General features: G+C 31.7%; 2 protein-coding genes across 7 annotated transcripts; both read left to right on the forward strand.

Annotated features, from left to right (window-relative positions):
* The first annotated feature begins 495 nt into the window (after positions 1-495).
* On the forward strand, positions 496-1,546 carry LOC108213295 (protein DOG1-like 4). Its single transcript, XM_017385075.2, has one exon. The coding sequence runs from the start codon at positions 531-533 to the stop codon at positions 1,290-1,292; it is 762 nt and encodes a 253-aa protein (XP_017240564.1). The 5' UTR covers positions 496-530; the 3' UTR covers positions 1,293-1,546.
* Positions 1,547-6,524: 4,978 nt separating this feature from the next.
* On the forward strand, positions 6,525-27,572 carry LOC108214673 (exocyst complex component SEC6-like). 6 transcript variants are annotated; one of them, XM_017386805.2, is made up of 26 exons: positions 6,525-6,676; positions 7,170-7,310; positions 9,326-9,364; positions 9,450-9,538; positions 9,885-9,975; positions 10,253-10,342; positions 10,485-10,564; positions 11,383-11,475; positions 12,466-12,492; positions 14,102-14,209; positions 14,393-14,528; positions 14,608-14,652; positions 15,893-15,948; positions 17,077-17,185; positions 17,472-17,612; positions 17,709-17,888; positions 19,347-19,430; positions 19,529-19,615; positions 19,702-19,746; positions 19,985-20,063; positions 20,684-20,753; positions 26,029-26,116; positions 26,202-26,291; positions 26,421-26,537; positions 26,732-26,794; positions 27,230-27,572. In XM_017386805.2, exons 2-26 carry the CDS (start codon positions 7,185-7,187, stop codon positions 27,359-27,361), a joined length of 2,265 nt encoding a protein of 754 aa, XP_017242294.1. In that variant the 5' UTR covers positions 6,525-6,676; positions 7,170-7,184; the 3' UTR covers positions 27,362-27,572. The 6 variants fall into 6 exon arrangements, with proteins under 6 accessions (XP_017242294.1, XP_063944684.1, XP_063944683.1 ...); XM_017386807.2 differs by lacking the exon at positions 6,525-6,676 and having other exon boundaries at positions 7,177-7,310; positions 9,250-9,364; XM_064088613.1 differs by lacking the exons at positions 6,525-6,676; positions 9,450-9,538.
* The last annotated feature ends 268 nt before the right edge of the window (positions 27,573-27,840 follow it).

Below are 27,840 nucleotides of genomic sequence, written 5' to 3' on the forward strand. Positions count from 1 at the left end.
CCATTGCACTCATTTTTATATCATTTCTTTTATCTTAATTAACATATATTTTAAGATTTTTATATCATATAAAATTATAATTTATTTAAAAATATTTTTGTAACTAAAATATAAACTTAAATTTATTTAAAAATATTAAAAAAAATTTATAATATTATATTTTATAATAATCTTAGATAGACAATTTTTGTCAAACATACTGTAATCAACCGCAACCGCAGGAGCACATACATCAATCACAACATAAAAAAACAAACACACTGACATCCGGCTTCTGATAAATTAGAAGGGGCAACTTTCCTCTAGCAAACCACGTAGGTCACTACAACCATCATTTTCAACCATCATTATGTCACAGGCGCCTGCAAGCTAAATCGCTATGAATAAGCCACGTGTCAGTAATGCATTTCATGACTGTGATACGTGGCTTAACCTTCACCCTTGTTCAGAAAGCATAACCAAATTTTTATATATATAATAGGCTTGTATGTGGATAAGCTCCAAACAAATCATTTTCATCTTGTATTCAGATGGAATCAGGTGAAAATGAAAATTTCTCCGCCTTCTATGAGAGATGGATAACTCAACTAGGGGAGTATGTTGACATGCTCTCCGAACTCTCCAACCAACCTTTTGACTCTAATAACAAGTCCAATGTTGAGGCTGTGGTGGAAAAAGTCATAACTCACCACAAGAAGTATTACAGTGCCAAATGGGCTGCTGCTCATCAAAATGCATTACCATTCTTCAGACCACGATGGCTAAGTCCTATGGAGCATGGAAATCTCTGGTTCACCGGGTGGAAGCCATTTATAGCATTTGGTTTACTCGATACAATGAGAAGGAATCAGGTGCCTGGACTAAGTACTCTCAAAGAGCTAAGCGAAGAACAGCTAGAGAAGATTGAAAAGCTCAAGATAGAAATAAAGATAGAGGAAAGAAAAGTGGAAAGGGACATGGAGAGGCAACAAATGGTCATTGCTTATGAGCCTTCGGCTCAACTAGCTCAACTAATGGCTCAAGTGAGTGATGGGGAGATTGCAATGGCTAACATTGACGGCCTGGTAGATAGTAATATGAGGAGCTTTGCGGCTGGAATGGAGAAAGTAATGAAGAGAGCGGATTATGCTAGGCTTAAGACCCTAAAATTTGTGTTGGAGATTTTGGATCTCAAGCAATCAGTGCAGTTTTTGGCAGCTTTGACAAAATGGCAAACCAATATGAGGAATTGGAGGATCAAGAACAATAACACATCTCAAGCCTCAACATCTGCATCACCCCCATCAACCTGATATCAATCACTAGTTACCCGACTCAATAAAAAAAACTAGCATGAGCTAGTTTTGTATTAGGAATATCTTTGTGGTATGCTTTAATTTTCGTAATGCTATTTGAGTTCTTCTTTATCTTTATATATTAAGCAGATGCTAATGAGTATGATCAGGTATTATAAACCAACTATGGTTTGCTTATCTTAATTACCTCTAAGTTGTGTAATACTTGTATCCTGTGTTGAAGTTATATCAACCAACTATTATTATTGTCAGTTGTTTCACTTGCTTATCGCTGATTTTTTCTATAAAGTTGTATACACCTTATTCATTCATGTCAACATTAGTTTTACACCTCGTAAAGAACAATGATCTCTTCAAAGTCAAATACACAAGGGAATGTCCGATCCTATATTTAATTGATGTACATTATAGTCCAAGCTTTTTCAATCACAATTTTCAAACAACTAACTAATTTTTTTTCCAACAAATATAAAAAATAATTTAATCAATTTAAATCATGATTGCTAAATGCAATTCAAAATTGCTAAATGCAAATCACGGAAATTACCCTACTATCCCTCTTATTTTTCTGTGCAAGTACGTGTAATCAGGTCTAGTTTTGTGTGAGATCATTTAATACAGAATAATCATCGTAGTATCAGTGTTCTTTTGCTTCCATATCCTCCGCTAAATCAGTGATTTGCGTACTTCCATTTACTAACCCCTTTTTTTAACTTTTTATCGGATAATGATATTATTTTTGATTGATTTTATTTAAATTAAAAAATTTTGTGTTTATATTTTTATTCATAACAAAAAAATTGAAAAAAATAATAATCTTAATTACCCCATCAATAATTTTTATTCATAACTTTGATTATGAATAAAAAACTTAAAAATATATGTCAATCAAAACGTCAAATAAAAAAAATGAAAATAGTGAAACTCGATAAGCATTATTTTACCGACATTCACTATCAGAGGTCGTCTGATTTACTAAAACAAATATTTATTGCTTATTAGTGAGATTTATTTTTAAGTGAAAATCAATTTTTAATTTATATATCTGGATATCTTTTTTTAATTTAAAATTTTCGCTCAGCTCCCTAATAAACTGATAATATCTTTAATTTCAATCTCATTGATTTATCCGAGACCAGAAATTTCGTGTATAAATTTAAACAATAATAAATTAACAATAATATTAGTTGTTGTAATAATATGAATTATAACAAATTAAACAATAATACTAAAAAACCATAATATATTTGCAAATGGAGTATAATATTAAATTTTAAAATTGAATATTATAAATTATATTTTTAAAAATTATCTTTATAATCATAAAATATTTTAAATTATATTTTAAATTTTTTTTGACAGGAATTATATTTTAAAATGAATCTATACGTTTTTATGTAATCAAATTTAAAAAACAAAAATATGTTACTAAATTTCAACTTCTCAGATTCTAACTTATAACTGAGACGTTGAGTAATAAGTTCTTTACGGGTTGGATAAACCGAATCTCACTTATATTTACACTACTAAAATAACATAAATATTTGAGTAGCTTTATATTGAACAATTTTTTATTTTTGAAAATTATGTTATATCCTTAGATAAAAGATAATATTCAATTTTTAAACAAAATGTTAAAACATAAATTAAATTATATATTGTTTTAATTATTTTATTATGATAAATATTTTTTAATAAAAATATTGAAATAATATGAATCATGAGAAATTAAACAGTAATGCCACTTGTTTAGGAATATAAATAAATCAAAAATTTCATATAATTTTTTCTAGAATATAATAATATTTGAATTTATTATTAGAGATCGAGTTATGGCCGTTAGGCCATGGCGAGAGAACTTTTAATCGAAAAGAAAATATTTATATCGAATAATTTTTTATATTTGAAATGTGCATATGCTAGTAGTTGAAAGATGATATTTAAATTTATAATAATGTTTATATATCATAATTATATATAATGGTACGTTTATGTTATCTTAAATTAAGTGTTTAATTGCTTATATGTGAGAATTAATTGTAAACGAAAAATAATTTTTAATAATATATTTTCTCATATATATGATTTAGACATATGTATATTTATTTTATATAATATATCAAATCTCATATATGAATAATATTACAATAATAAAATAAGATAGTAGTATTATAGACACGAGGGATTTAATGTTTTTTTTTCAGACGAGTGATTTAATGTTAGTATACTGATGGTTTAATGTTTGTAGCCAGCTGTATGCATCCTACGCAAAAAGTCTAGTCAAACATTAATTAGGGTCTCATTTACTTAAATGCATCAGAGGAAAGAAGAAGCAGCAGCTTACACCAAGTGACACCAAGGATCACTTGTCCTCGGTTTGTGCAAATACCTTCAAACTCATCTCATTCCCACCGCCTATACCCCCCATCTTTGCTCTATGCCCTCAAAAGCTCTGTTCATCATCTCCGGACCCAAATTAAGGTGGTATCGGATATGTTCATTTGCCAGAAGTTCAGGAGGGATAAGCTCCTTCCAACCAACATACCAGCTGGTAACTTCTTCAAAGTTTGGGCGTGAGCATAACCAGTGGTACAAAACTTCTTGCCACTTGTTGAAAAACACATCCATTAAATGAAGCATGTGTGAAACTAGAATAGCAGTAGCCCAAGTCCTAACCAGGTAGAACTTATCAAGATTTTGGTCAGCTGGATTTACTTGAAATTCATGCATGACTGTCAACAACTTTGGGATAATATATCGGACCATTAGCTGCTCCCAGCTGGCTGAATCAAAACAGTCTTCCAAGGCGACAATATACAGAATGCAGAAATAAGATCAGGCTGCGAAGCATGAAGCACACTTTCCAACCGGATGCAAATTGTGTGGTAGAAAATCTCCAATTTCTGATCTAACTTCTGTATATCAAGGTCAGCTAAATCGACAATTAATCTGACATTATGCTGAAGTTCAGGCATTGGAATGTCATTTTCCCGAGCCTTCTCTTCAGCATTCAAGTTCTCCAAGTTTGTCAAGATTCGAACCTGCGGTCCCCTCATATCAAACACCTTTTGAACAACTTCCAGTCCCTGCCCTTCTTTCTTCGCCAGCAATTTTTCAGCAGTTACAGAGTTCGGCTTCTTCTTCTTAGAAACGTGCTTGCTTAGACCAGAGTTTCTCTTTTGATGGATTTTCTAAGGACTGCACTGCATTGGGGATAGACTTTTTCCCTTCCAGTTCAATGTAGGCAAAGTAGCTTCCTTGTAACTCCAATGCAATGCTATACTTGGTTCTATTGTTATATTATAACATCAAAAGTAAAAAAACTCAACTCCAAAAGGGTGCTATATTTAGATGCATCCTTGGTTCTATATTTGAAACCAAAAATTAATGAGTTGGTTAAATTTGAAACTAGTTATAGAATTTGGTATTGAAGTGCAAATTTTATTTTAGCACCAAAAAATATTTTTTGGTGCTATATTATACCAATAACAATAGATATATAGCATCTAGCATTAGACCTGCTCTAAGTTTATAACCAATTCTCATTTTTCGAGACCGCAAACAGGTGCGATCATCGTGTTCCAAGATACATTTCCTAACTATACAAATGGCAAAGAATTCGATTTTGAATATGATATGTGATTTTTGCCTAATTTTACAAAGGAGATCCAACTTTACCAGTTTTTATTTAATATATGTTTCATATTACATAATAGTTTTATATAACTAGCCTTTAACCTGTGCGAAGCGGGCGAGTATATAATTCATTGTTTATAATTTAAATTTTAAAATTATCTTAGCATTTTAGTATTAATGAATTGGATATAATTCATAATTTAGTCGTGTGACATATTAGAGTTAGAAAATAGTAGTTTCATTTTTATTTCAACTAATTATAAATTATATTTAAGAGGATACTGATAAAGTTTTTGTCTTGTTTTAATGTTTTTCGTATTTGAAATTGTTTAATAATGGAAGAGTAATAGACCTCTTTGTAGACTTCTAATTGTATAAATAGAGTACTAAACCAAAAAGAACATGACCAAACGAAAAATTTGTACGACTACAAATTATACTCATGTTAGCTTATTATAGTATAGTATAGATTTGTTAATTACAAGCAAATTAAATAAATTATGAATGATTTCATTTGAAATAATTTTAAATAATATATTATTATAAAATGTTTAAATATATTATCAATTATAATTTTTAACTTTTGAGTTGTCGAATGAAAAATGATATGTGACTAAATATTAATATAAAATTGAGTAAAGTATATTTTGTGAACTTTTAGACACCACTTTCAATACTTCACTTCTAAAATCATCACATGCAATATCACACTTCTAATACCCTTTTGTTTGTTAACAACATTATTAATTATAGACCGCATAAATTGTACTGAGTTGTGAATTGTGATATTTTTAGAAGTGCAGTATTGGAAGTGATGGCTACTCATGTAGATATAAAATTTAATATATTAAAAAATATTTATTATATATTTTTCTAATACATGTTCAATTAAAATAGAAAGTTAAGATCAAGGATTTATTATATTCAAATTATATTTCAAAAAACCGACCTTTCACTTATCTTTTAAAATAAATGTACTACCTAAATAAAATATGTTTATTAATATATAAAAATATATTAATAATGAATATATGTTTTTTTTTGTTATCAAATAGCTATAAATAGTGAACTGTTAAAATTTAAAAATAAATATGTTTTAAGTTTCTTTTTACAATTTTAATATTTAAAACAACTTACCAACCTTCCTACTACATTTTAATCACAATCACGGGAAAATTGTTTGACGGATAAATATATTGTTTTTTTTCAATAATTTATTTTATACTCCCTCCGTCCCAAAATACTTTTTTTAATTTGTCTTTTATCATGTTTGCCTATCATTAATACTTTTAATTTCATATTAGTATTAAATATAAAAATTTCATCGTACTAAAGTATTTATAAATACGAAACCAACAATATCACTCATGATTATATTTAGTCTTATAGATTAGACGTAAATTAATAATTTGTCTCATGTTATAAACAGTCTAACGTTTGAGAAAATCTTTTTGGCACGGAGGGATTAAATATATATTTGAATATAAAAATTTTATTATAAAAATCAAAAAAATAAATTATGGGGGTCCAAAATCAAACTAGGGAAAGGATTCCATCTTAAAAAAAAGACAAAATAGAAATTTAGTAATTCTACGTAGTAATTCTGGTTTCACCTATTCTTTAGCTAACGAAATTGCAGCTACTTAGAGTATCATGATTTTCAATCAACTGTATAACTATCAGGCATCAAGGGATCATGTAGAGTTTCACATTTCCCGTTCCTTGTCAATTCTGTCACGTTTCTGGTAATAGTATTAACCCTCCATGTTTAATTATCACATTTTGATATTAGTGGTACAAATATAATCAATTGTTTTATCATCAGGTTTCTTCTGCTGCTTGATTGATTATGTCGACATTATTGTTATGCATTATATCGTCCCTCTATTGGATTGTTTTTTGTTGATTATAAGTATCGTAGTTTCGACATTGCTCTTATAAATAAGTGTGACAGTGTAATTTATGAGGTACGAGTTGATTGGGGTGAATTTGTGTGCATAATGTTTCACGTCTATGTTGGTAAAATTTTGATTCGGCTGACTCAATTGTATTGAATTCGTCAGCTATTTGAGAATTGTTACCAGTAAGAACAATTCCGTTCTTACTAGTTATGTTGCTGATTAATAAGAATTAATAATTTTTTGCACATGATTTGATTTGGTAATATGTAAGTTTCATTGGAAGTTTGTGTATGTGATGGGTATGAGTGTAAGCCTAATAAGTGACTGTGTTATGTAGATCTACATTGGGATCATGGCTGACGATCTAGCAGTCGAAGCCAAAGAAGCAGCAATGCGTGAGGTTGCCAAACTGTTGCCAACTCAAGAGATACTTGCGTCCATTGCTTCAATCAAGGCAGACTATATTACTCGTCAACAGGTACAAATTCAAATTCTAATAAATGTTTTTTGCCTCAATGCGAGAAAGTTATTTGCATATCTTTAGCTCGGGATGCTAACTGCTGGCTAGCCTTTTTTCCCCCTTGTGTTTTATGTGTTTGTAATATGTTCATGTATTGTACTGACTACAGATTCGGGCGTTGGGCATTGATATACTATTATGGATTGGGTAATTATCATCAGATATATATATGTCATAAGGAATTGAGTCCCTAATTTCACTGGTCACCACATAATACCTTCTTTACAGTGAGTCATACACTTTCATAGTTCCATTTTTGTGTTTATACCCCTACTAATTTAAAGTACATATACCCAATGGCTGAAGGCAACTCTTCTCAGGAATTGCAAAAAAACAGAACATGTACATCTTAAAGGGACTGCCTTATACCAACTTGGTCAACTCATGTTTTGGAGGATGAACAATGTTTTACATATAAAGTTTATATATGTAATAACAGGGTACTTCAAAGATGAAAATTAGAAAATGGGATTCCAACCTAAACGCTTACTCAAATAACGACTCTATGTTTACACCCTGTACAAAATTAGTAATCTCATATAAACATCTGGCAAAAAAAAAAAAATCTCATATAAACATGAATTTTTAAAATCATAGCTCTTAAGGCAGATTCATAAATAAGAAAATGGAGAAAGTAATATAATCCCTCCATCCCATTTTAATAGTCTTGTTTGTGAAATAAAAATGCCCATAATACTTGTCATCTTCTTTACCCCATACCAATTTCAAACTAGTTCCAGTGTTGACTATCAATAACCCACACAACTTTCACAAATTACCAGGCAAATGACTCTTAAGTTTTAATATAATTGGTGAAAACTCAGTTGTATTCTTCTGTAGTTAATGCAATTATAATGAGTGAAATTGAGAACAAGGCATCACATTTAATATTTCTTAACATGTGAAATTTGCAAGCCATATTATTAAAATGGTATGGAAGGATAATAATTAGGTGGGTTTTTCTTAAACAACTATGCTAAACTCTTAGGTTGTTTCCACTTATAGTGAATGGAACGAAAATATAAACAAAATTTAAAGGAGAAATAAATGATGCAGTTTAGAATAGTGAACAAACATGAGAAAGTATAAAATTTCCATGATGAAGTTTGTTGGGAAATGAGGAAGAAGGGGCGGGGTAGAGTTATAGTTTAAATTGTTAGGAAAGGAATAGAAGAAAACACACACACACACACACACATACATTCCCCCAATGGTAAAGTACAAATCTCATTCCATTCTCTCGCAGTTTTATTTCATCCAACTAACACAACCATAGGCTTTATTGTGTTTTTGTCCTTCCTTGACAACCTTTTTGCTTTATTACCCGAATTCTCTATTTTTGTGCTTATACCCGTTACACCAGACATGACATGAGTATGTGTATGGGATCTGATTCGGATTCTTCTTATTAAACCGGACACTTCACCTTGTAGCATCCCAGTTCAAATGAACATTAAGGTCTTGCAACTTGTTTATAGAGATCAAGGTCCATGATTGACTTCTTTCTATGTTATTTTATTATTTTTATACTATAATTTAACATGTAATTAATTGTATGTGATTTATGTGCAGTAGACACTACTTTTATGAATGTAAAATAAATCAGTCTATATAAATTTTTACTTGCATTAAGCTTAATTCCTGAGTCCTCGCCCCCGTGTCTAATTTCAGATACATTTCAAAGAATCCTAATTATCATAAAGTACGAATCTGGCTCCCATCCACACCCTTGTCAGACATAGCCTTTTTATATGACCTTAAGTTTAACTTTTAGTTCTGGCATGTAATTCAATAATTATTGTCATACTACAGTAAGGCGGTGATATGTTGTCTAGGTAGTTGTTTACATGTCTCGTACAAAACTTTGATCCATCTCAGTTACTTTTATATTATGAAGCTGAGTGCATTATACAGAAGCGCTTTATGATATCTTTCATCGTCAAGGAATTTGACACCATGGGATTTTATGTCAGGCTAACGATGCACAACTTAGTGCAATGGTTGCTGAACAGGTAAATAACAAACCTATTGCAACACTTAGACAATTTTCAACATTTTTACTATAACTTATTTTTGGTTTATATGTCCTTGTTTTAGGTCGAAAAGGCACATGCTGGTCTGGACTCACTATCTTTGTCTCAGAATACAGTAAATCAGCTCCGTGAGAATTTTGCCACTATTCAGAAGTAGGTGTTCTAAGTGGCAGCTTGACAGTACTACATTTTCTTAAGAGATATGTATTTAACAATCTATCACCTGTTCTATCTCCAATTTTGATACCTTAAGTGCCCGCAAAATCGTAAAATTCAAAATGTGAAGTATAGCTGACTACATAGAAGGTTTATTTGTAAATACAAACAGCCATTATATTCTGAACTTTCATAATTTATAATAATAAACTATAAGGGATGGCCAATCAGGCTAAATTCAAAGTAAGATTTCTTTTGTGGAGTGGAAGCATTATTGTTCGCAATACTTTTCTCAACTATGTGGCATGCTCAGACTAATCATGTGTTTCTTTTTGTTAATCAGGCTCTGTCAAGAATGCCAAACATTAATTGAAAATCATGACCAGATAAAGCTACTTAGCAATGCAAGGAATAACTTGAATACAACTTTGAAGGTAGGCTTTTAGTTGTTCTTGTTTTACTTCTACACTGGTATAGCGTCTACTTTAAATTTGTATGTCTAGCTGATCCTGTCTATTCGTCTTAGAAGCTTGAATGTTTCCACAACTTTGCATGCTCTGTAAGGTCATAATTATAAGTTATATTTGAATTAATTAGGCTGCCTGTCGTGGCTGATATTAAACAGATTAACAAAAGTTAAGTAGTGACAGCTAGCACAAAATAAACCTCAATGTTTCTTTGGTATTCATTTAACATATATTCCCTTTGAAGGATATAGGTGGAATGATGTCCATATCTGTTGAAGCTGCTGCAGCAAGTGATTCTTTGAAAAATGACAAGGAACTCATAAACACATACGAGGTAGGAATATTATTTTATATTCAATAGTCGCCTACATATACACATACAAGTTAGATTCATGTTAATTTTATACAATAGTTGACCGTAGTTTAATACTTCACTTCATTGATAAAGCTTAACTAAACTGATGTACTTGTCTCAGAGGTTAACAGCTCTTGATGGAAAGCGGAGATTTGCATTAGCTGCAGCATCATCACACAAGGAAGAAGTTGGTAGACTAAGGTCAGCATAAGCTTTAACTATCCTCTCTCATCTTGAGAATCCCTCTTTGTTCCAATGGTGCTGTATACTACATTGTTGTTTATATTTGGAGTAGGGTTACCTTGTAAGCTATACATGATAGTACACCAGGCCTTCCTAGGGAAAAAAGGAGGCTGAACTATGAATATGTTTAGTTTCAGGTTAGTCCAATTAATAGATAATTTTATGTGATAAAAGCAGACACTAGCTAGGATGAGTGCAGTATAGGAAATCATTATGTAGAACACGCAACTTTTGTTGTCCCTTTACGAATATACCCATTCTCCACTTTTGGGGTTAGCAAGCAGTGCTTGTAAGAAACTGTGGCTAATATTAGTTTTTTGATAGGTGTGTAAGATAGTTTTTACCAGAGGAAAGCCCTGTTGATGTAGGGATTTGGCAGCAATATTGCATCTCCACTTAGTGCAGCTCTAAGTACTTGATCATTCTCACGCTACTAACAAGTAACAATTGTTACTCTGTATAATGATTGAAGAAACTGCAGTTGAAATGTTCTTTTAGTACCTAATACCAGTATAAATTGAGAACCAAACACTGAACACCATCAAGCCTTTCTACATCATTTTTGCTTTAAATTTACTGACTAGATAATGTTTAAAATGGTAATTGTAATTTGAATTTAAAAATCAGACATTCATACACACACATATACAATAGTAATATTATATTAATTTAACTCACATATTATTAATCTTTGTATTTTATAGTTATACCCGATTCGACAAGTGTGTTACTTGTGAATTTTTTATATATATTTGTGGCTTATTATTGTTTTTCAGCGAGTACTTTGAAGACGTAGATCGTACTTGGGAGTCATTTGACAAGATATTGTGGGGTCATATATCCAACTTCTTCACACTTGCTAAAGAAAGGTTTCCAAATCAATTTCATGGTTAACAGTATTTGACTACTTTCTTGCAATAATATGATTATTAGCAGTAGCTATACATGTTAATGGCTTCTTTTAAATAATATCACATGACGTTCATATTATGTTAGTTCTATGTTTATATTAGTTTGACTATATCAGTTAGTGTGGAAAATGAGTTGTTGGGGGACACCAAGAGGAGAAACAAAAAATACAGAGCTTTAAAATTAAAGATTTGGAAGCATCATACGTAAAACATAGTCCAAACATGTAATGAGTACAATACAACTAGATTGTTTATCTCCGAGATAATTTATTCTCTATCCTTGGAAATGATTTAAAAGGACCAAAGAAGAAGAATAACCATAATACCTATGTTATTTGGAAGTGAAGTGCCCAGGAGTGTACAATTCTGTCTTTTTATCTATTTAAAACAACCGAGGTATATATGGTCTATGGAGTATCCTGTGCTCCATGTAGTGATAAACTTCATGTCTATCTTTGCATGAGAGGGCTTGGTAGCAGCTGACAGCTGAATGCAAATGGATCAAGTCTCGTCTTATATTGTGTAATTTCATTTTATTCTTTTAATGTTATTTTCTATTTATATTTTCATTTGTACTTATAATTTATGACAATATATCAGGGGCGTGAGCACAAAATAATGTGCAAATGACTTAAATATAGAAGAATCTATTTTAAATATTTTCAGCAATATTCATGTTTCCAAAATAGGCATCATTGTTTCCTTTTTGCAGAACACTTTTCACTTCACTGTATGATAGTACTAGTGGCCGTATTGGTGGCAATTACCCTATATTTTATTATTATCTTTTGTTTCTAAATTTTATAAGATTATTATAACTTGGTCATTCATGGATTCTCTTAATAGTTGGTCAAAGAGACTATTATCTCACACATGTTTTACATAATGTTGAATTGAACTTGTTTATTGCTTAATGTAGACTAACAGTCGCCTTTGAATTTATTGCAGCCCACAAACACTTGTTCGTGCTTTGAGGTATGTGTGATTGGTATTGTTCTTTATGAACTATTACATTATTGTAGCCATGACAAGCGTTTGACATCCACAATGCTTACATGTTAAATATTAGTTATTACTCGTTAGTGCTTATGTAATTGCACGATTATATCATTTTTGTATATATCTTAAATAATCTATTCAATTTTTATTGGTAAAAGTGCTATAATATTTTGTAAGATAATAGTTAATGACCATATACAATGAAATACAAATAAGGTTTTGAAAAAGAGATGTGAAATATAACGAAAAGACGTTGATGATCTGAAAAAAGAGAAAAGTATATGCAATAGTGCAGAATAAATTGAACTTAAATTTTAATAAATATAAATATTTCAATTATCGAGACATGAAGCTAATGTGGAAAGATAAGCCGAGTGCGGTCTAAGTTCTAACAACATCCTTTTTTTTTTTTTTTTTGAGAATGAACAACATCCTATCATTATATTCTAATATATAATTAGTATAAGGAACTTCAGGTGGTTTTGTTGTTAGGGGTAAAGTTGTCATATTATTCGATATTACTATTGAGTGAAGTGATTAACGTTCGATATGAAAATAAATTAAATTTTAGTGGAAAATCGAAAATTTTAAATTATTAAAAAACTTAAAAAATATATTTTATTAAGATATAAAAAAAAAGTTATGTGCATTGCACATGTTATAAGTTATAAGCTAATATATTTAATTGGCTCAAAGAAGTTATCGTCATAGGGTTCTGCAAAGCTTAAAGCTAAAAAAAAAAATCATATTAAAGACGAATAACTATATTATGCATCAACTTCTTTCACTAAGAGGGGTGTATTGGATTGGAATTTTAAAGCATTTTTTTGCATTCATGAAATCCGAGGGTATTTGATTGGGATTGTTTGAAATCCATTAAAATCTTGAGGTATTCAATTGGGATTTCAAATTATGCTACAAAATCTGGTGGTATTCAATTGGGATTTTAGATTATGCTTTAAAATCCGATGGTATTCAACTGGGATTGTTTAAAATCCATTAAAATCTGATGGTATTCAAAAGCTGATGGATTTTTTTGCATTTCATAAAATGATGGATTTTGTGGCATTCTTCAGTGTATTTTAAGTTTTTTGAAATCCCATCAAAATCAATGGGATTTTGACATTTTATCAAGAATCCGCACAAAATCAAAATCAGACACAATTTATTAAAATCCATAGACTAAAAACAATCCATTAAAATCCCAATCGAATACACCCCTCTAAGATACAACAAATCAAATCACATTCATTGTAATATTTCCTTACGTAAACTTACTTTATATTTAATATACAAATAATCAATTAATATGATTAACAACATAAAAATATTTCTACACCTGACAATAAATAAAATTAAAAACATTATTGGAAGAGTACAAATATACACTCATCAGTACAATAAAATAGTAATAACATTAAATAACCCTTGCATGGCCCTGGAGGGGGTAAAATCTAGTGATATATACAGAGCACATAATCTATGTTTCAGTTTTTTTTTTCTTGCAAAATATTTTAGTTATAAGTTATGACATGTCAGTCGATGTTTTATTCCCTTGTTTTCTGTTTTCTGTTTTCCATTTTAGCGTTGTTGAGATGCAAGAAATACTCGATCAACAACTTGCTGAGGAAGCTGTTGAGGCTGAAGGAGATGGTGCAATGGCATCACTTGCTAGTACTCGTGGTGCTTCCAAGTATAAATTTTCATTTCATTTGTACAGAAAATTACTGATGATTCCCTAATAGGGCACACACTAGTAGTCTTCGTTTATGAAATTGAAATAGTAGTATTACTTAGAAATACAATGCACCTTCTATTGTCCATATTGTATATCAAATTGGAAGATGTTAACAATGGCATGTCTTTCTGTCTGCAGAAGATTTACTTCATCAATGACCTCATCTAGAAATCTTACTAAACAGAAGCAGAAAGTAGGAAAATGCTACAAAGATAGGTGTTACGACGAAATAAGAAAGTCTGTGGAAGCACGGTTTAATATACTGCTTACAGAAGTACTACCCCACAATAATAACTACTACTATTCTTCGTGCTTCCACATTTGTTAGATTCTGACTGTATTATCTGTATCAGCTAGGGTTCGAAGATCTAAAAGCAGCCATAGAGGAGGCTAAAGCGGTATGTATATTATATTTAGCAATTCTTTATTTAGTTCTCCCGCACTATGTTTTAAAGAAAGCTCCATAAAAAATTGAAACATTTATATATATATGATAAGACTTTGGACTTAAGACATTAGACACAGCATAATTTTTTTTGTTTGGGATGAGTAAACAATCTTAAATTAGATATTAATAGAAATGATAATAAATATCTCAAACTGTATATCTCTATTCCAAATACAGCATGTCCAAAGAAATTTAAGCAAGGAATTAGTGAAGTAATACCTCCAAAAGCCCAGCATGTCAAAGTCGTGCATGTTCCATAAACCATGTCTGAAAATAGCACCTCTCAAGGCCTGTAGCCCCCGTGTGAGGCCCATGACAGTTGTGTATATGGGCTGTGGCGGACACATAATTTTTTTAGGGGTCTGAAATAACATAATAAAAATGTTAGCAAACTTTTATTTAATTTTGTACTTAATTGAGAGACAAATATAATATAAGTGAACAATTTTACAACTGAATCACATACACAATATTAAAAGGTAACCGTATTTGAAATTTAAAGTCTAATTACTTGTACATGTAATCTTATTTAATATAGAACCAGTCTCTGCTCTCAAAGTATAAGAATCACCATTAATCAAAGCATTAGCCAAAGATGAAATACAATTCAAATAGAGGGAAAGATCAAAACATTTTCAGATGACAAAGGAATACATGTATAATTTGCAATAAAAAGCAAATAATTAACAAGCTTTGATGTTACTCTATGTTATCATCCTAAAACACACACAAAGTATACAGAATCAATTACACACATTTATTCATCAATGGTCCTCTTACCCTAACCTAAGACTATAAACTTCTATCTAATCTTCTTCTTCGTATCAAGTTTGATACCTTACATTCTTTTTAATATGTATTGCAAGTAAGAATAACACTGAATATTAGTCTGCTGGAACTAGGAAAGTCGTCTATGGTCGCCAGCGGGGTTTGGGGGGACAATGGACCCCCTAAATCCATTTCTGTGTGGGCTTACAACTTTGTGTTTTGCGTGGCCCTCGTTTGACAATACTTATAAACATTTCCAGACAATAATTATGAATTCAACTTTAACAGGCTCATAAACTTGTATTGGTGCATAAAACTTGTTGTACCAATAACATTACAATTGTACACAAGTTCTTACAACTTTGCAATGAATATTATTTCTTGGAAAACATACTTACAACCTAAATTTCACAAAATTTCAGATTGGGGAAGAACTTGGAGATGTGTATGATTATGTGGCTCCCTGTTTCCCTCCAAGGTTTGCAGTGCGATCCATTAGCTTTTTAGTTTATGTTATTTATTTATTTGCGTTGTTAATTTATCCAATATTTTACTTAATTAGAAAAATGGAAGGAAAAAAAACATAACCCGATTTAAAAATTTTAAATTTGCCCATAACATCAGGCATAAATTCTAATCCTGCATACAAGTAGATGTGTGCGTCCTTTAAATAAAACTCTTTCAGTATTTGAATTCTTAAATGAGGTAAGCCTGTTTTTTTATATCTAAATGTATTTAACTTTTTGAATTTGAATGTATCTGTTCCGGAATCAACAAATTGAGTCTTACTTCTCCCTCTAAATATTTGCATATTTATAGTTAGTTATATTGTCTGACACTAGGGATTATGGGATGATGCATGCTGTTTCATCTTATTATATGTATTTTATTAATATATCAAACTGAGGGAAATTCTAAATAGTGATAAGCTGAAACTATAGGATATGTACCTGAAAGTAGGGCAATCTCAACTTTTCCTTCAGAAGAATTGAAGACAAGGGGCACTAGAAACCTTAGCAGGCCCTGAAGCTATTTGTGCATGTTGGATCATAGGCCATTTTATGTTTTTGGGATCATGATAATGACACATGATATATTACTGGACTAACCCTAATTCATGAGAAGATGAATGAACAAATGAGTGAAGTGTTGAAGTGCTCATTTGTAATAAAAGCCAGTCCTTGAGTGAACTGGGTAAATGGGAACTGGGAAATTTGGGAGTAGGGGTGGAGGGAGATTAAATTACTTCTGGTAAGTGGTAGATATAGACTCTCATGAATATAACTAAAATACAATTTGCGGATTAATGTTAATTCTAATTTTTGTTTTGGGTGGAAAAAGACATTGTTAATTTAAGATTCTTTTCTTTCATAGAGATAGGAAAAAAAATGTTGACTTGCAACTTGAAATTATTAGTGCAGTTTGTTATGTTTTAGAATTTCAAGCTATGCTGGACTTACTATCAAAAGCATCATGTGATGTACAGAAATGATCTGTAACGTCATCTAACACCATATCTAGAGAACACCATATAGTTAGAGCTTGTGCACTACATTTAGCACCATAATTTTTAAATGTCTTTTTTCCTTATATTATTATTTTATAGGTATGAAATTTTTCAGCTTTTGGTAAATCTCTATACTGAGAGGTTTATTCAGTGGTTGAGACTCCTTAGTGACCGGCCAGATGATCTGACAAATATAGAAATTTTAAAGGTAACATCTTGCATCATTAAAATCTTAGTCGCCTGATGTCCACTTGTAAACAGAATTTTTTTATATGAATAGAGATATTATGTCCTTATCCGGCTTTCGATCTTTTATATTAGTGCAGATTTTTCTACTATAAATGTCAATTTAAAGACAATTTTTCTTGCTAAATATATAAATCTTTATTGCTGTGGTCTTTGTGGTACAAGTCTGAATTAATACTGTTGCTTATTGTTCACTCCGATATATTTATTTCATTAGTTATTCAGAAAGATACGTATTTGTTGACCAGATAACCGGTTGGATTGTTGAATACCAAGAAAGTCTAATTGAACTTGGTGTTGATGAGACTTTAGCTCAAGTTTGTTCTGAAAGTGGTTCTATGGATCCCCTGATGGACGCTTATGTTGAAAGAATGCAAGCCACAATGAAGGTAATGGCAAAGCATTAGACAGTATAGCAGTAAAATTATTCACTCTTTGGTGTTTAAATACACTTAGACTCTTTGTCATCTGTTCTTCTTCACCAGAAATGGTACTTAAATATACTTGAAGCTGATAAGGTACAGCCACCGAGAGCGACAGATGAGGGGAGGCTATATACGCCAGCTGCTGTTGATTTGTTTAGAATACTTGGAGAGCAAGTTCAAATTGTTCGAGACAATAGCACGGATCTCATGTTATATAGAACTGCTTTGGCTATTATTGAGGCAAGTTCAGCTTACACCTTTTTTATGTAAAATTGCCAAGGAAACTCTATCCCGACTGAAATGAAGGCTCTCTTACATCTCCTTATACAGTAATTATAAATTGATGAAATATACACGCGCGCGCGCGTGTGTGTGAATTAAATATTCAAATTAAGTTGCTAAAATCAGAGGTTGTGTAAGAAGAAAGATTCTTCATCCCGTTTTAGGTTTTGCTTCTGATCTACTCCACTCTATTAGTAAGACTTTAATGAATTTAAAGATATATTGCGTCATATAAAACAGCAAATCACTATCTTGAATATTTAGTAAACCTTAAGAAATAAATAGAGGTAGTAAGCTCCAATCGATTAAAAGAGTCTGTAGTTTTAAAAAAAAAGATTTTTAAAAAATTGTTTAGTTTACCAGACAGACTGCTTAGACCTTCTATGTTTCCTAAAACAGAGAGTCAGTTTAATCTGATTATATGAACACTAAATAAACTCTTCCACCTACCTCGTCGAAGTTCTGTAAGGAAGTACAATCAACGATGAGACAAGGGAAACTGGGGAAGTAATTAAAACCAAACCTGTATCTCTTATGTTGCTTAATGATTTTAAATCTTCAGATTATCAGAGGAAATATATAAATATTGTAATAAGGCTCGAGAATTGAAAATCTGAGACGCTTAATCTGCAACATAAAATTGAAGTGTCGGTTAACTGTTAATTTATCTTTGGTTTGACCAGTTGTTTAATATTTGATTAGTCGACAAGAATCCCCTTCCATCACAAATTTTGTTATCAGAAGTTTGTAGGTCAACACATATTCTGATATTCTCACTATTAAATCATAAAGGACTGAATTGTTGTTTTATGCTTTATTCTTTTAAGTCTAACTGTGTTTGCTTATGAGTTTAAGTTAGGGAGACTTTCATATCTCTAAGGTCTGTACGACTGTTATATAAAGTTCTTTTATTTCTCACTAATGATCTTCTGTCTTGGAAAACCTTGAACTGTGAACGCGATTTTGTGTCATGAACGACTAGTAAAGTTTACAAATAAATAAAGAATTTTTCCCATTTTCTTGTACTTCCAGAGTCCTCAAATGGTGTCTTTATGTATATTGGAGATGCATGTATTTTATGTTACTTTCTTTTTTTTTTACCCTTGAGCCCAGACACAGAGTCTGTTAAAGACATGATTTGAAAAAAACCCTTTGCTGCATACATCCTATTTCCAGAGTGGCGGGAAATTGGTCTCTCTTCTTTTTCTCCTCTCACAGAAGCCTCCTCCAGTAGACTAATTTAAACTATAACTTGAAGTCCTATACCAACAAAACAAGAACGAATGTTGGATAGAAAACAACATATATCTTATTTTTTTAATTATCTGTTACCGGTAAGATTTGCTAACTTACATACAGAGACTTTTTAGTTCTGTGCATGATACCTTAACATGAATAAATCTTACAAAATCTCAGGTTCTGGATGATTTTCAAGCAGCTCAAAGGAAAAGACTGGAGGAACCTGCTTCTGAAATTGGTCTAGAACCTCTGTGTGCTATGGTCAGTGAATTTCCAAGTAAAGTATAATTGAATATCTCGTAAAATATGGAAGATTCAAGTCCTTTGAGGATGTTGCTTAAAAGCTTTGATTTAGACAGATTAATAACAATCTTCGCTGTTATGATCTTTCAATGGAGCTAAGTACTAGCACAATTGAAGCTCTCCCTGAGAATTATGCTGAACAGGTTATCTCTTTTAGTGTGCTTAACTATCTCTTTTGTATTGGTATTAATGTTATTATATTTTTACAAATAGTTATAACAATGTCCAGGTCAACTTTGAAGACTCCTGCAAAGGGTTCTTAGAGGTGACCAAGGTATTCAAGTACTTTCGCCTACCTTTTACTATCTATGTGACTACATACTATCCTATATGATATATCTACTTTGTAGTTTGGTTTGGTCAAAATATGTTTTCTGTACCAAATTTTTGGACAGTATTTATTTGATTTGCGGAAAGGATATATTGTGAAAGTAAAAGATACAGACTATTTCACCAGGTGATATTTGTATAAGATGATTTTCACTACCATTACCAAATTCTTCTGGGTTCAGGAAGGTGTGCATCAGACAGTACTTGTTATTTTTGAAGATCCAGGAGTGCAGGAGTTGCTTGTGAAGCTGTATCATAAAGGTAGCATTATAGAATTTCGCTCAATCTATTTTTGTTTGTCATTATATTTAAGAAAAGAATTTCTCTACCCCAAATTACTCATTTGTTGATGTCTTTTCAATCATGAAGTAGGACAAGAATATAAAAGGTAAGAAGAAGAAAAATAGCCTAAGTGTATTACAACAAAATGTAATTGCCTCAGGGTAAGAACTAGTGATTTTTCTGCCAGTGAGTCACCCTAGTTCTTGTCTTGTGAGTAGTGGATAGTTTGAGGTGGATCCAACCTAACCTATGTATTTTGTTGTTTTACTTTAATTTTTTGTCCTGCATCATTATATATGACCATTTGAAGTGATAGAAAAGGTAGCGCCAAAATGGTATTAAGGATAGACATACTTTTGCACTTAATTTAATATAGTTAGTTATTAAAGACATGTGGCCTTTGCTCGATCTTTTCTTGTTTATGGATTGGACCTACTCCACTTTAGTCTTTATATCAGCTTTCATATAAACATTAAAAAAAACTCAGTATGTATTTTCAAAGTAGTTAAGTTTCAAGCGTAAATGATTACAATGAATTCAATATAAAACCTGCCAAGACTCATGGCCTCTTGCCTTTATCTTTATGTTTTTTGTTATAGAATGGTTTGAAGGACAAGTTACCGAGTACCTAATTGCAACATTTGGTGATTACTTCTCTGATATAAAGATGTAAGTTTGATCTTTATGAGTTTTTTCTTTTCAAATTAAGTTGTACTTTAAAATTCAAGCACACACACACACACACACACACACACACACACACACACACACACACATATATATATATGCATTGATAAAATATACTCCTAGCAACCAATGACCTAAACATTTAAAAGAGACCAATCTAGTCCATATTGTGACTTTTGTTTATATAATATCACCATTTTAAAAATAGACCAGGTTTGGTTCAGAATATGCGACAACCACATTGATATTTCAAATACAAAACATTACAATTTTTAATTAAGAAAATTAATTTAATAGTCCCTGAACTATAGACTGTTTATTGTCTAGACCCCTATCCTATTTTTATCAATAATGCGATCCTTAAACATATAAACTTTTCTAATTCACATCCTTCCGTCAAAAATTGACTAACAAACACGTTAGTCAAGGTTTATGTGGCAAATGGAAAAAAAAAATGAACTAAAACATTAATATCTGACTTGTAATCTTATGTGGCAAAGAATTCACATGTTTCTCACATGCTATCAATATAATATTACTAGTCATATATATATAGATAACACAATGAATCCGTATTTCACATGATGAATCCCATCTGCGCAAATACATACAGTTAATTATGTCTTATATTAGTCATATTAGTCAAAAAAAATAAATTATGTCTTATATAGAGAAATGCATTTATATATATATATATATATATATATATATATATATATATAGAGAGAGAGAGAGAGAGAGAGAGAGAGAGAGAGAGAGAGAGAGTCCTACTCCAATAGAAACCAAATTAGCCTAAAAACTAAAAATCAGTTTCTGAACAGTTTTTTATCACTATTTTTAACTACAGAAATCACTAATTTGTACATAACATATCACTAATTTATATATAGCATATCTCGCGGATATAAATATATACACACACACACACATATGCAACGTATATGACCATCATCTTCACCCAAATCGTAATAATGGATCTCTTACCACCATTACCAGACGTTTCTATGACTTGCCACCATTGTCTATCATCACCAATAGTCACATACATTTTCCATCACAACTTACAAAACTAACGACTACTTACCATCATCATACAACTTCTCTTGCGGCTTCCTACCGCCAAGAACCTTCCTACGGATGAAATTGATCATCTATAATCGATTATCAATAGTTTAGATAAGTAGATTTTCTCAATTTTGATAATAAAAATCGCTGTTTACATACTATATAAAAACAGTGATTAGTGCAGTATAAATTAGTGATACCCGTAGTTATAAATAGTGGTAGGGAAACTGGTTTCTAGTTTTTATGGTTTCTATTTGATCAGGAGCCTATATATATATATATGTATGTATGGTGTGTGTGTGTGTGTGTAGATATACCTCATATGGTGGAAGGATTGTTTTTAACCGGACCAATTTGATGGGAGATGAAAATCCCAATTTACAAAGAACCCTAATTTCACCTGCCCGCTACATAAGATTACAAGTCAGACATTCATATTTTAATTTTAATTTTTTTAATTTGCCACATAATTTATTGGCAGTGGATTACTTAACATGGTATCAAAGCTCAGGCTCGTGGGAGACTCGGGTTCGACTCCCAGTGACCCCCAATATTCTCATAATTAATTATGGACACGAAGACAAAGTTATGGCCCCAAAGATGGGCACCCATGATCCACTCTCGAGCCAAAATTGGTCTTTCGAGTGAGGAGGAATGTTAGAAAATAATATGATCAAGCCCTCCTCCCAACACCCTGAGGTTTTGGGAGAATTGGTCACTTAAAAATACCAAATGATAGAAGTAAAAGCATATATATATATATATATATATATATATATATATATATATATATATATATAGACATATACACTGAGTGTTTGTTTTGAGAAAAAACTCATCTTCTCGTTAGAGTGAAATTAATTTACATGCTGAAATAAATAAACAGCATACTGAGTATGTGATAACTGACTTGCTGCTACAAACTAGGAACCATATCATAATAGCCACTTCCCAGACTTGATCAACTACTGACTAAGCCCCAGTAACTCTTATAATTTCTCTACTAGTTATTGACGACTTCTTGCTGGTAGTACATGCTAATTAACATCAATGTTAAAACATTAAATTCAAAAACACATACAACAAATACTTAAATTTAAGTTTAAGATTAAATTCCAACAATCACCCCATAATCTTAAACTTATGAAGCACTTCTCTTCATCTGTGATGCATTTCTCACCACCATCTATTTTGATGCACATCTCATCAAAAAAACACTTTGTAGCACTTCTCTCCGTGGTGCACATAATCACCCATAATTCTAAAGGAGAGGTTCTCCCTCGACCAATTGTGCCATGACTTCTTCTCCAATTTGAAATCCACAATTCTTTGCCAGATGCCCAAGTCTTTTGCATTTGAAGCATTGTGGCTTTCCTTTGTGCCAACAATCCTTTTCTTCATGATTGATCTTATGACAGTGGTTGCATTGAACTTCATTGCTTGTGCCTTTTGAGAATGAAGTTTTAGCTAATAGGAGTCCCTCAATTTTTTCTTCATTTTCTTCCTCCCTTATTGATCTCCTTTGGTCTACGGCACTAAGGGCATTGTCTAACTCCATTAGGGGTATTTTGGATAGGTCTTTGGAATCTTCAAGTGAGGATATTTTAGACTCATAATTTCAAGAATGCTCACCAGAATTTTATCAACCACCCTCTCACTGGCAAATGTTTCACCAAACAACCTAATCTGATTAACCATGCTCAGAAGCTTACTCACATATTCCTGAATAGTTTCGTTCCCCTTCATCCGTCGCATCTCGAATTCTCGTCTGAGATTCAAAACTTGCATCAACTTTGTGTTAGCATTTCCTTCAACTCTTCTTTTAGCATGCTCCATGCTTCTTTTGGTGAATCGCAAGTCATGATACTTGTGAAGATTCCATCCGACACTGCCGAATGAATACATGAAAGTGCCTTTACTTCTCTTGCCGCTTCTTCGTCATGTTTTTTGATTTGGGCTCTTGTTGGATTTTGTGGAAGAGAGGTTGGATCAACATCACTCTCAATTGCTTCCCACAAACTCATAACTTTCAAATATGATTTCATTTTGATAGCCCATGAATTATAATGATTTCCTTTGAATGTAGGTATCAAAAGAGAAAAATTATTTGATGCCATTTGATAAAATACAAAAATTGCTTATCTATATATATATATTTAAATAACTTCACAAGCCCTTTAGATCTATAGCTCTGATACCAACTAAATTAGAAAAGCATATATCTATATATATATATATATATATATATATATATATATATACACTGAGTGTTTGTTTTGAGAAAAACTCATCTTCTCATTAGAATGAAAACAGATTCCATGCTGAAATAAATAAGCAACGTACTGAGTACGTGATAACTGACTTGCTGTTACAAACTAGGAACCATAATCATAATAGCCACTTCCCAGACTTGATCAACTACTGACTAAGCCCCACTAACTACTATAATTTCTCTACTAGTTATTGACAACTTCTTGCTGCTAGTACATGCTAATTAACAGCAATGTTAAAACATTAAATTCAAAAACACATAAAGCAAATACTTAAATTTAAGTTTAAGATTAAATTCCAACAGCTCTGATACCTACATTCAAAGGAGATCATTACAATTCATGGGCTATCAAAATGAAATCATATTTGGAAGCTATGAGTTTGTTGGAATCAATTGAGAGTGATGTTGAACCAACCCCTCTCCCACAATATCCAACAACAGTCCCAAATCAAGAAAACGTGACGAAGAAGCGGCAAGAGAAGTAAAGGCACTTTCATGTATTCATTTGGCGATGTCGGATGGAATCTTCACAAGTATCATGACTTGCGAGTCACCAGAAGAGGCATGAAGCATGCTAAAGGTAGAGTTTGAAGGAAATGCTAAAACAAAGTTGATGCAAGTTTTGAATCTCCAACGGGAATTCGAGATGCAACGATGAAGGGTAACTAAACTATTAAGGAATATGTGAGTAAGCTTATGAACATGGTTGATCAAATTAGGTTGTTTGGTGAAACATTTGTTAGTGAGAGGGTTGTTGATAAAATTCATGTGAGCATTCTTGAAAAATATGAGTCTAAAATATCCTCACTTGAAGATTCCAAAGACTTATCGAAAATAACCCTAATGGTTACTCAATGCCCTTAGTGCCGTAGACCAAAGGAGATTAATAAGGGAGGAAGAAAATGGAGAAAAAATTAAGGGACTCCTATTAGCTAAAACTTCATTCTCAAAAGGCACAGGCAATAAGTTCAATGCAACCACTTTCATAAGATTGGTCATGAAGAAGATGATTGTTGGCACAAAGGAAAGCCACAATGCTTTAAATGCAAAAGATATAGGCATCTGGCAAAGAATTGTAAATTCCGAATTGATGAAGAAGTCATGGCATAATTGGCCGGGGGAGAACCTCTCCTTTAGAATTATGGGTGATTATGTGCTTAATGGGTAAAAGTGCTCCAACATGTTTTTTTATGAGATGTGCATCAAAATTGATGGTGGTGAGAGGTGTATCACAAATGAAGAGAAGTGCTTCGTAAATATAAGATTATGGGGTGATTGTTGGAATTTAATCTTAAACTTAAATTTAAGTATTTGTTTTATGTGTTTTTGAATTTAACGCTGCTGTTAATTATCATGTACTAGTAGCAAGAAGTCGTCAATAACTAGTAGAGAAATTATAGGAGTTAGTGGGGCTTAAGCAGTAGTTGATCAAGTCTTGGAAGTGGCTATTATGATTATGGTTCCTAGTTTGTAGCAGCAAGTCAGTTATCACGTACTCAGTACGTTGCTTATTTATTTCAGCATGGAATCTGTTTTCATTCTAATGAGAAAATGAGTTTTTTGTCAAGACAAACACTGAGTATAATATATTGATTTTATAATATATTTACCTTAGTCAGGCCGTTATAAAATTAGTCTATGTACTTGTTCAGCACAATTTAACTTGTTGTTCAAAAGACGATGTTGAACTCTAAGTTATTAATGTGTTGAACATTCATCATTGAAACAAATCAATTATTCATTAAATTATTGGTTTTCATTTATTTACAAAAATAACAATTGAAATAATCAATTTTCAATAAGTTTGTGTAAGGAAAAAATCATCTTTGGCGAACCAAATACCAATCGTTCAGACTTTCTGCGAGACCTGATTTTATCATGTAATTTCTTCTCAAAGTTTGTGATGTTGGTTTATGGAAGGTTTATTGAAGAACGATCATTTAGGCGATTTGTTGAGTCTTGTTTGGAGGAAACGGTGATCATTTACGTTGACCATCTACTGACTCAGGTTATTAAAAGAATCAGCTGTGCACTTCTTTGGAGTGAGAAACTCATTTTCCGAACTAAATGTCGATTTGATGCATATCTTGTAGAAAAATTACATCAAGGAAGAAACCATTGAACGGATGGGGTTAGATGAAGAGCTTCTTTCGGAATTCTTTCGGGAATATATAACTGCTTCTGTAAGTTTGGTGACATATATTAATATCAATGACACACACATATTATCCACTCTCCCCCAGTTTAATCACCGATCACCAATTTTTTTCCTTTCTGTTTCTCCTGTCATAAATATGTGAATTCGTGTTTAGAAAGTGGAAAACAGACTACGCACGCTGACTGAATTAAGAGATCTTGCTTCATCAGAAAGTCCTGATTCTTTCACCCTCGTCTATACAAATATCCTTGAAACTCAACCTGATTGTCCTGTAAGTGAACCTTACCTCTGTGTGTGTGTGTGTGATTTCAACACCTATATATGCATCAGCTTGATACACAATCAATTCTTATTTTGTAAAATTTAAATTGTCCCTTCTTGAAACAGATGACAATTGTTACCAAGATCTTTCCTTTTATTATTTTCCTATTATCTTTTTGGTTGAGATAATTTTTTGTAATGCAGCCTGATGTTGTTGAAAAAATTGTGGGACTGCGAGAAGGGATTCCTCGTAAAGATGCGAAAGAGGTAACTACCCTCCCCCAAAAAGATTAAAAAAAAAAAAAAAGAAGAAGAGCAAAACAGATAACAGGATACATACTAGAGTCTAGAAAGTTCCAATATTCACTTAAGCAACCAATTAGCTGGAAACTTCCCTCATAAGTTAAAAACTACAAAAATCTACTTCAAAGAGATAAACTAATACCTTCAACACATTATGGTGTGCCTTATGTTGCTGGTGGTGTACAAAGATATATTCCTTCTGTTCCCTGGACATATTGGCATTTAATATTACTTCTATTGTGAAAAACTTGGTAATTTAAATTAAAGATAGTACAACATGACAATGTCCTCCAATTGGATCATTGATATAAAAAAGGGGAGAAAAACTATTTGTTGAATGATGTAGATAGCTAGATGTTTGTAGGAAAATTAAAAGGTGCGTATTTGTTTTTTGGACAGGTTGTGCAAGAGTGCAAAGAAATATACGAAAATAGTCTTATTGATGGAGAACCTCCAAAGAGGGGTTTCGTATATTCGAAGATAAAGTGTTTACAACAACATAAAGGATATCTGTGGCGAAACTTTAAGTAGCAGACAGGCAGACAATTTTGATTACGGGCTATTTCTATGTGTATTTTGAGTGTTGCTATTGTTGGTTTCCAAATTCAAATTTGAGCACGGTGTTAAATCTCTCTTTGAATGTTTTTTTCTTTTTCGGCATTTGCCCTTCGGGAATCTACAGTCTTTAACCTCTTAAAAATTATGGATTTGGTTTGTAATATTGGATTCAGTTGAAGAAATACTCCAATATACTAGTGCGCAGTTGATGACTTAAATGATACAGTAACTTTTTGCAGGCATGTCCTGAGTGCTAAGTTGAGTGTGGATTTATCCGATTATTCTAGGAATATTTTCTCATAAAAAATGAAAATATGAAAAGGACATTAATATCTAATTTTATAATAAAATTGCTAAAACTTTCACAAAAAACCGTAAATTTGTTTTTAAATTATGCATGTCATCTTCTAGCTTGACATAAAATAATTTAACCAAAGGCACATACTATGTTA

The sequence above is a fragment of the Daucus carota genome, chromosome 3 (genome assembly GCF_001625215.2).
Source record: "Daucus carota subsp. sativus chromosome 3, DH1 v3.0, whole genome shotgun sequence".
NCBI lineage: Eukaryota > Viridiplantae > Streptophyta > Magnoliopsida > Apiales > Apiaceae > Daucus > Daucus carota.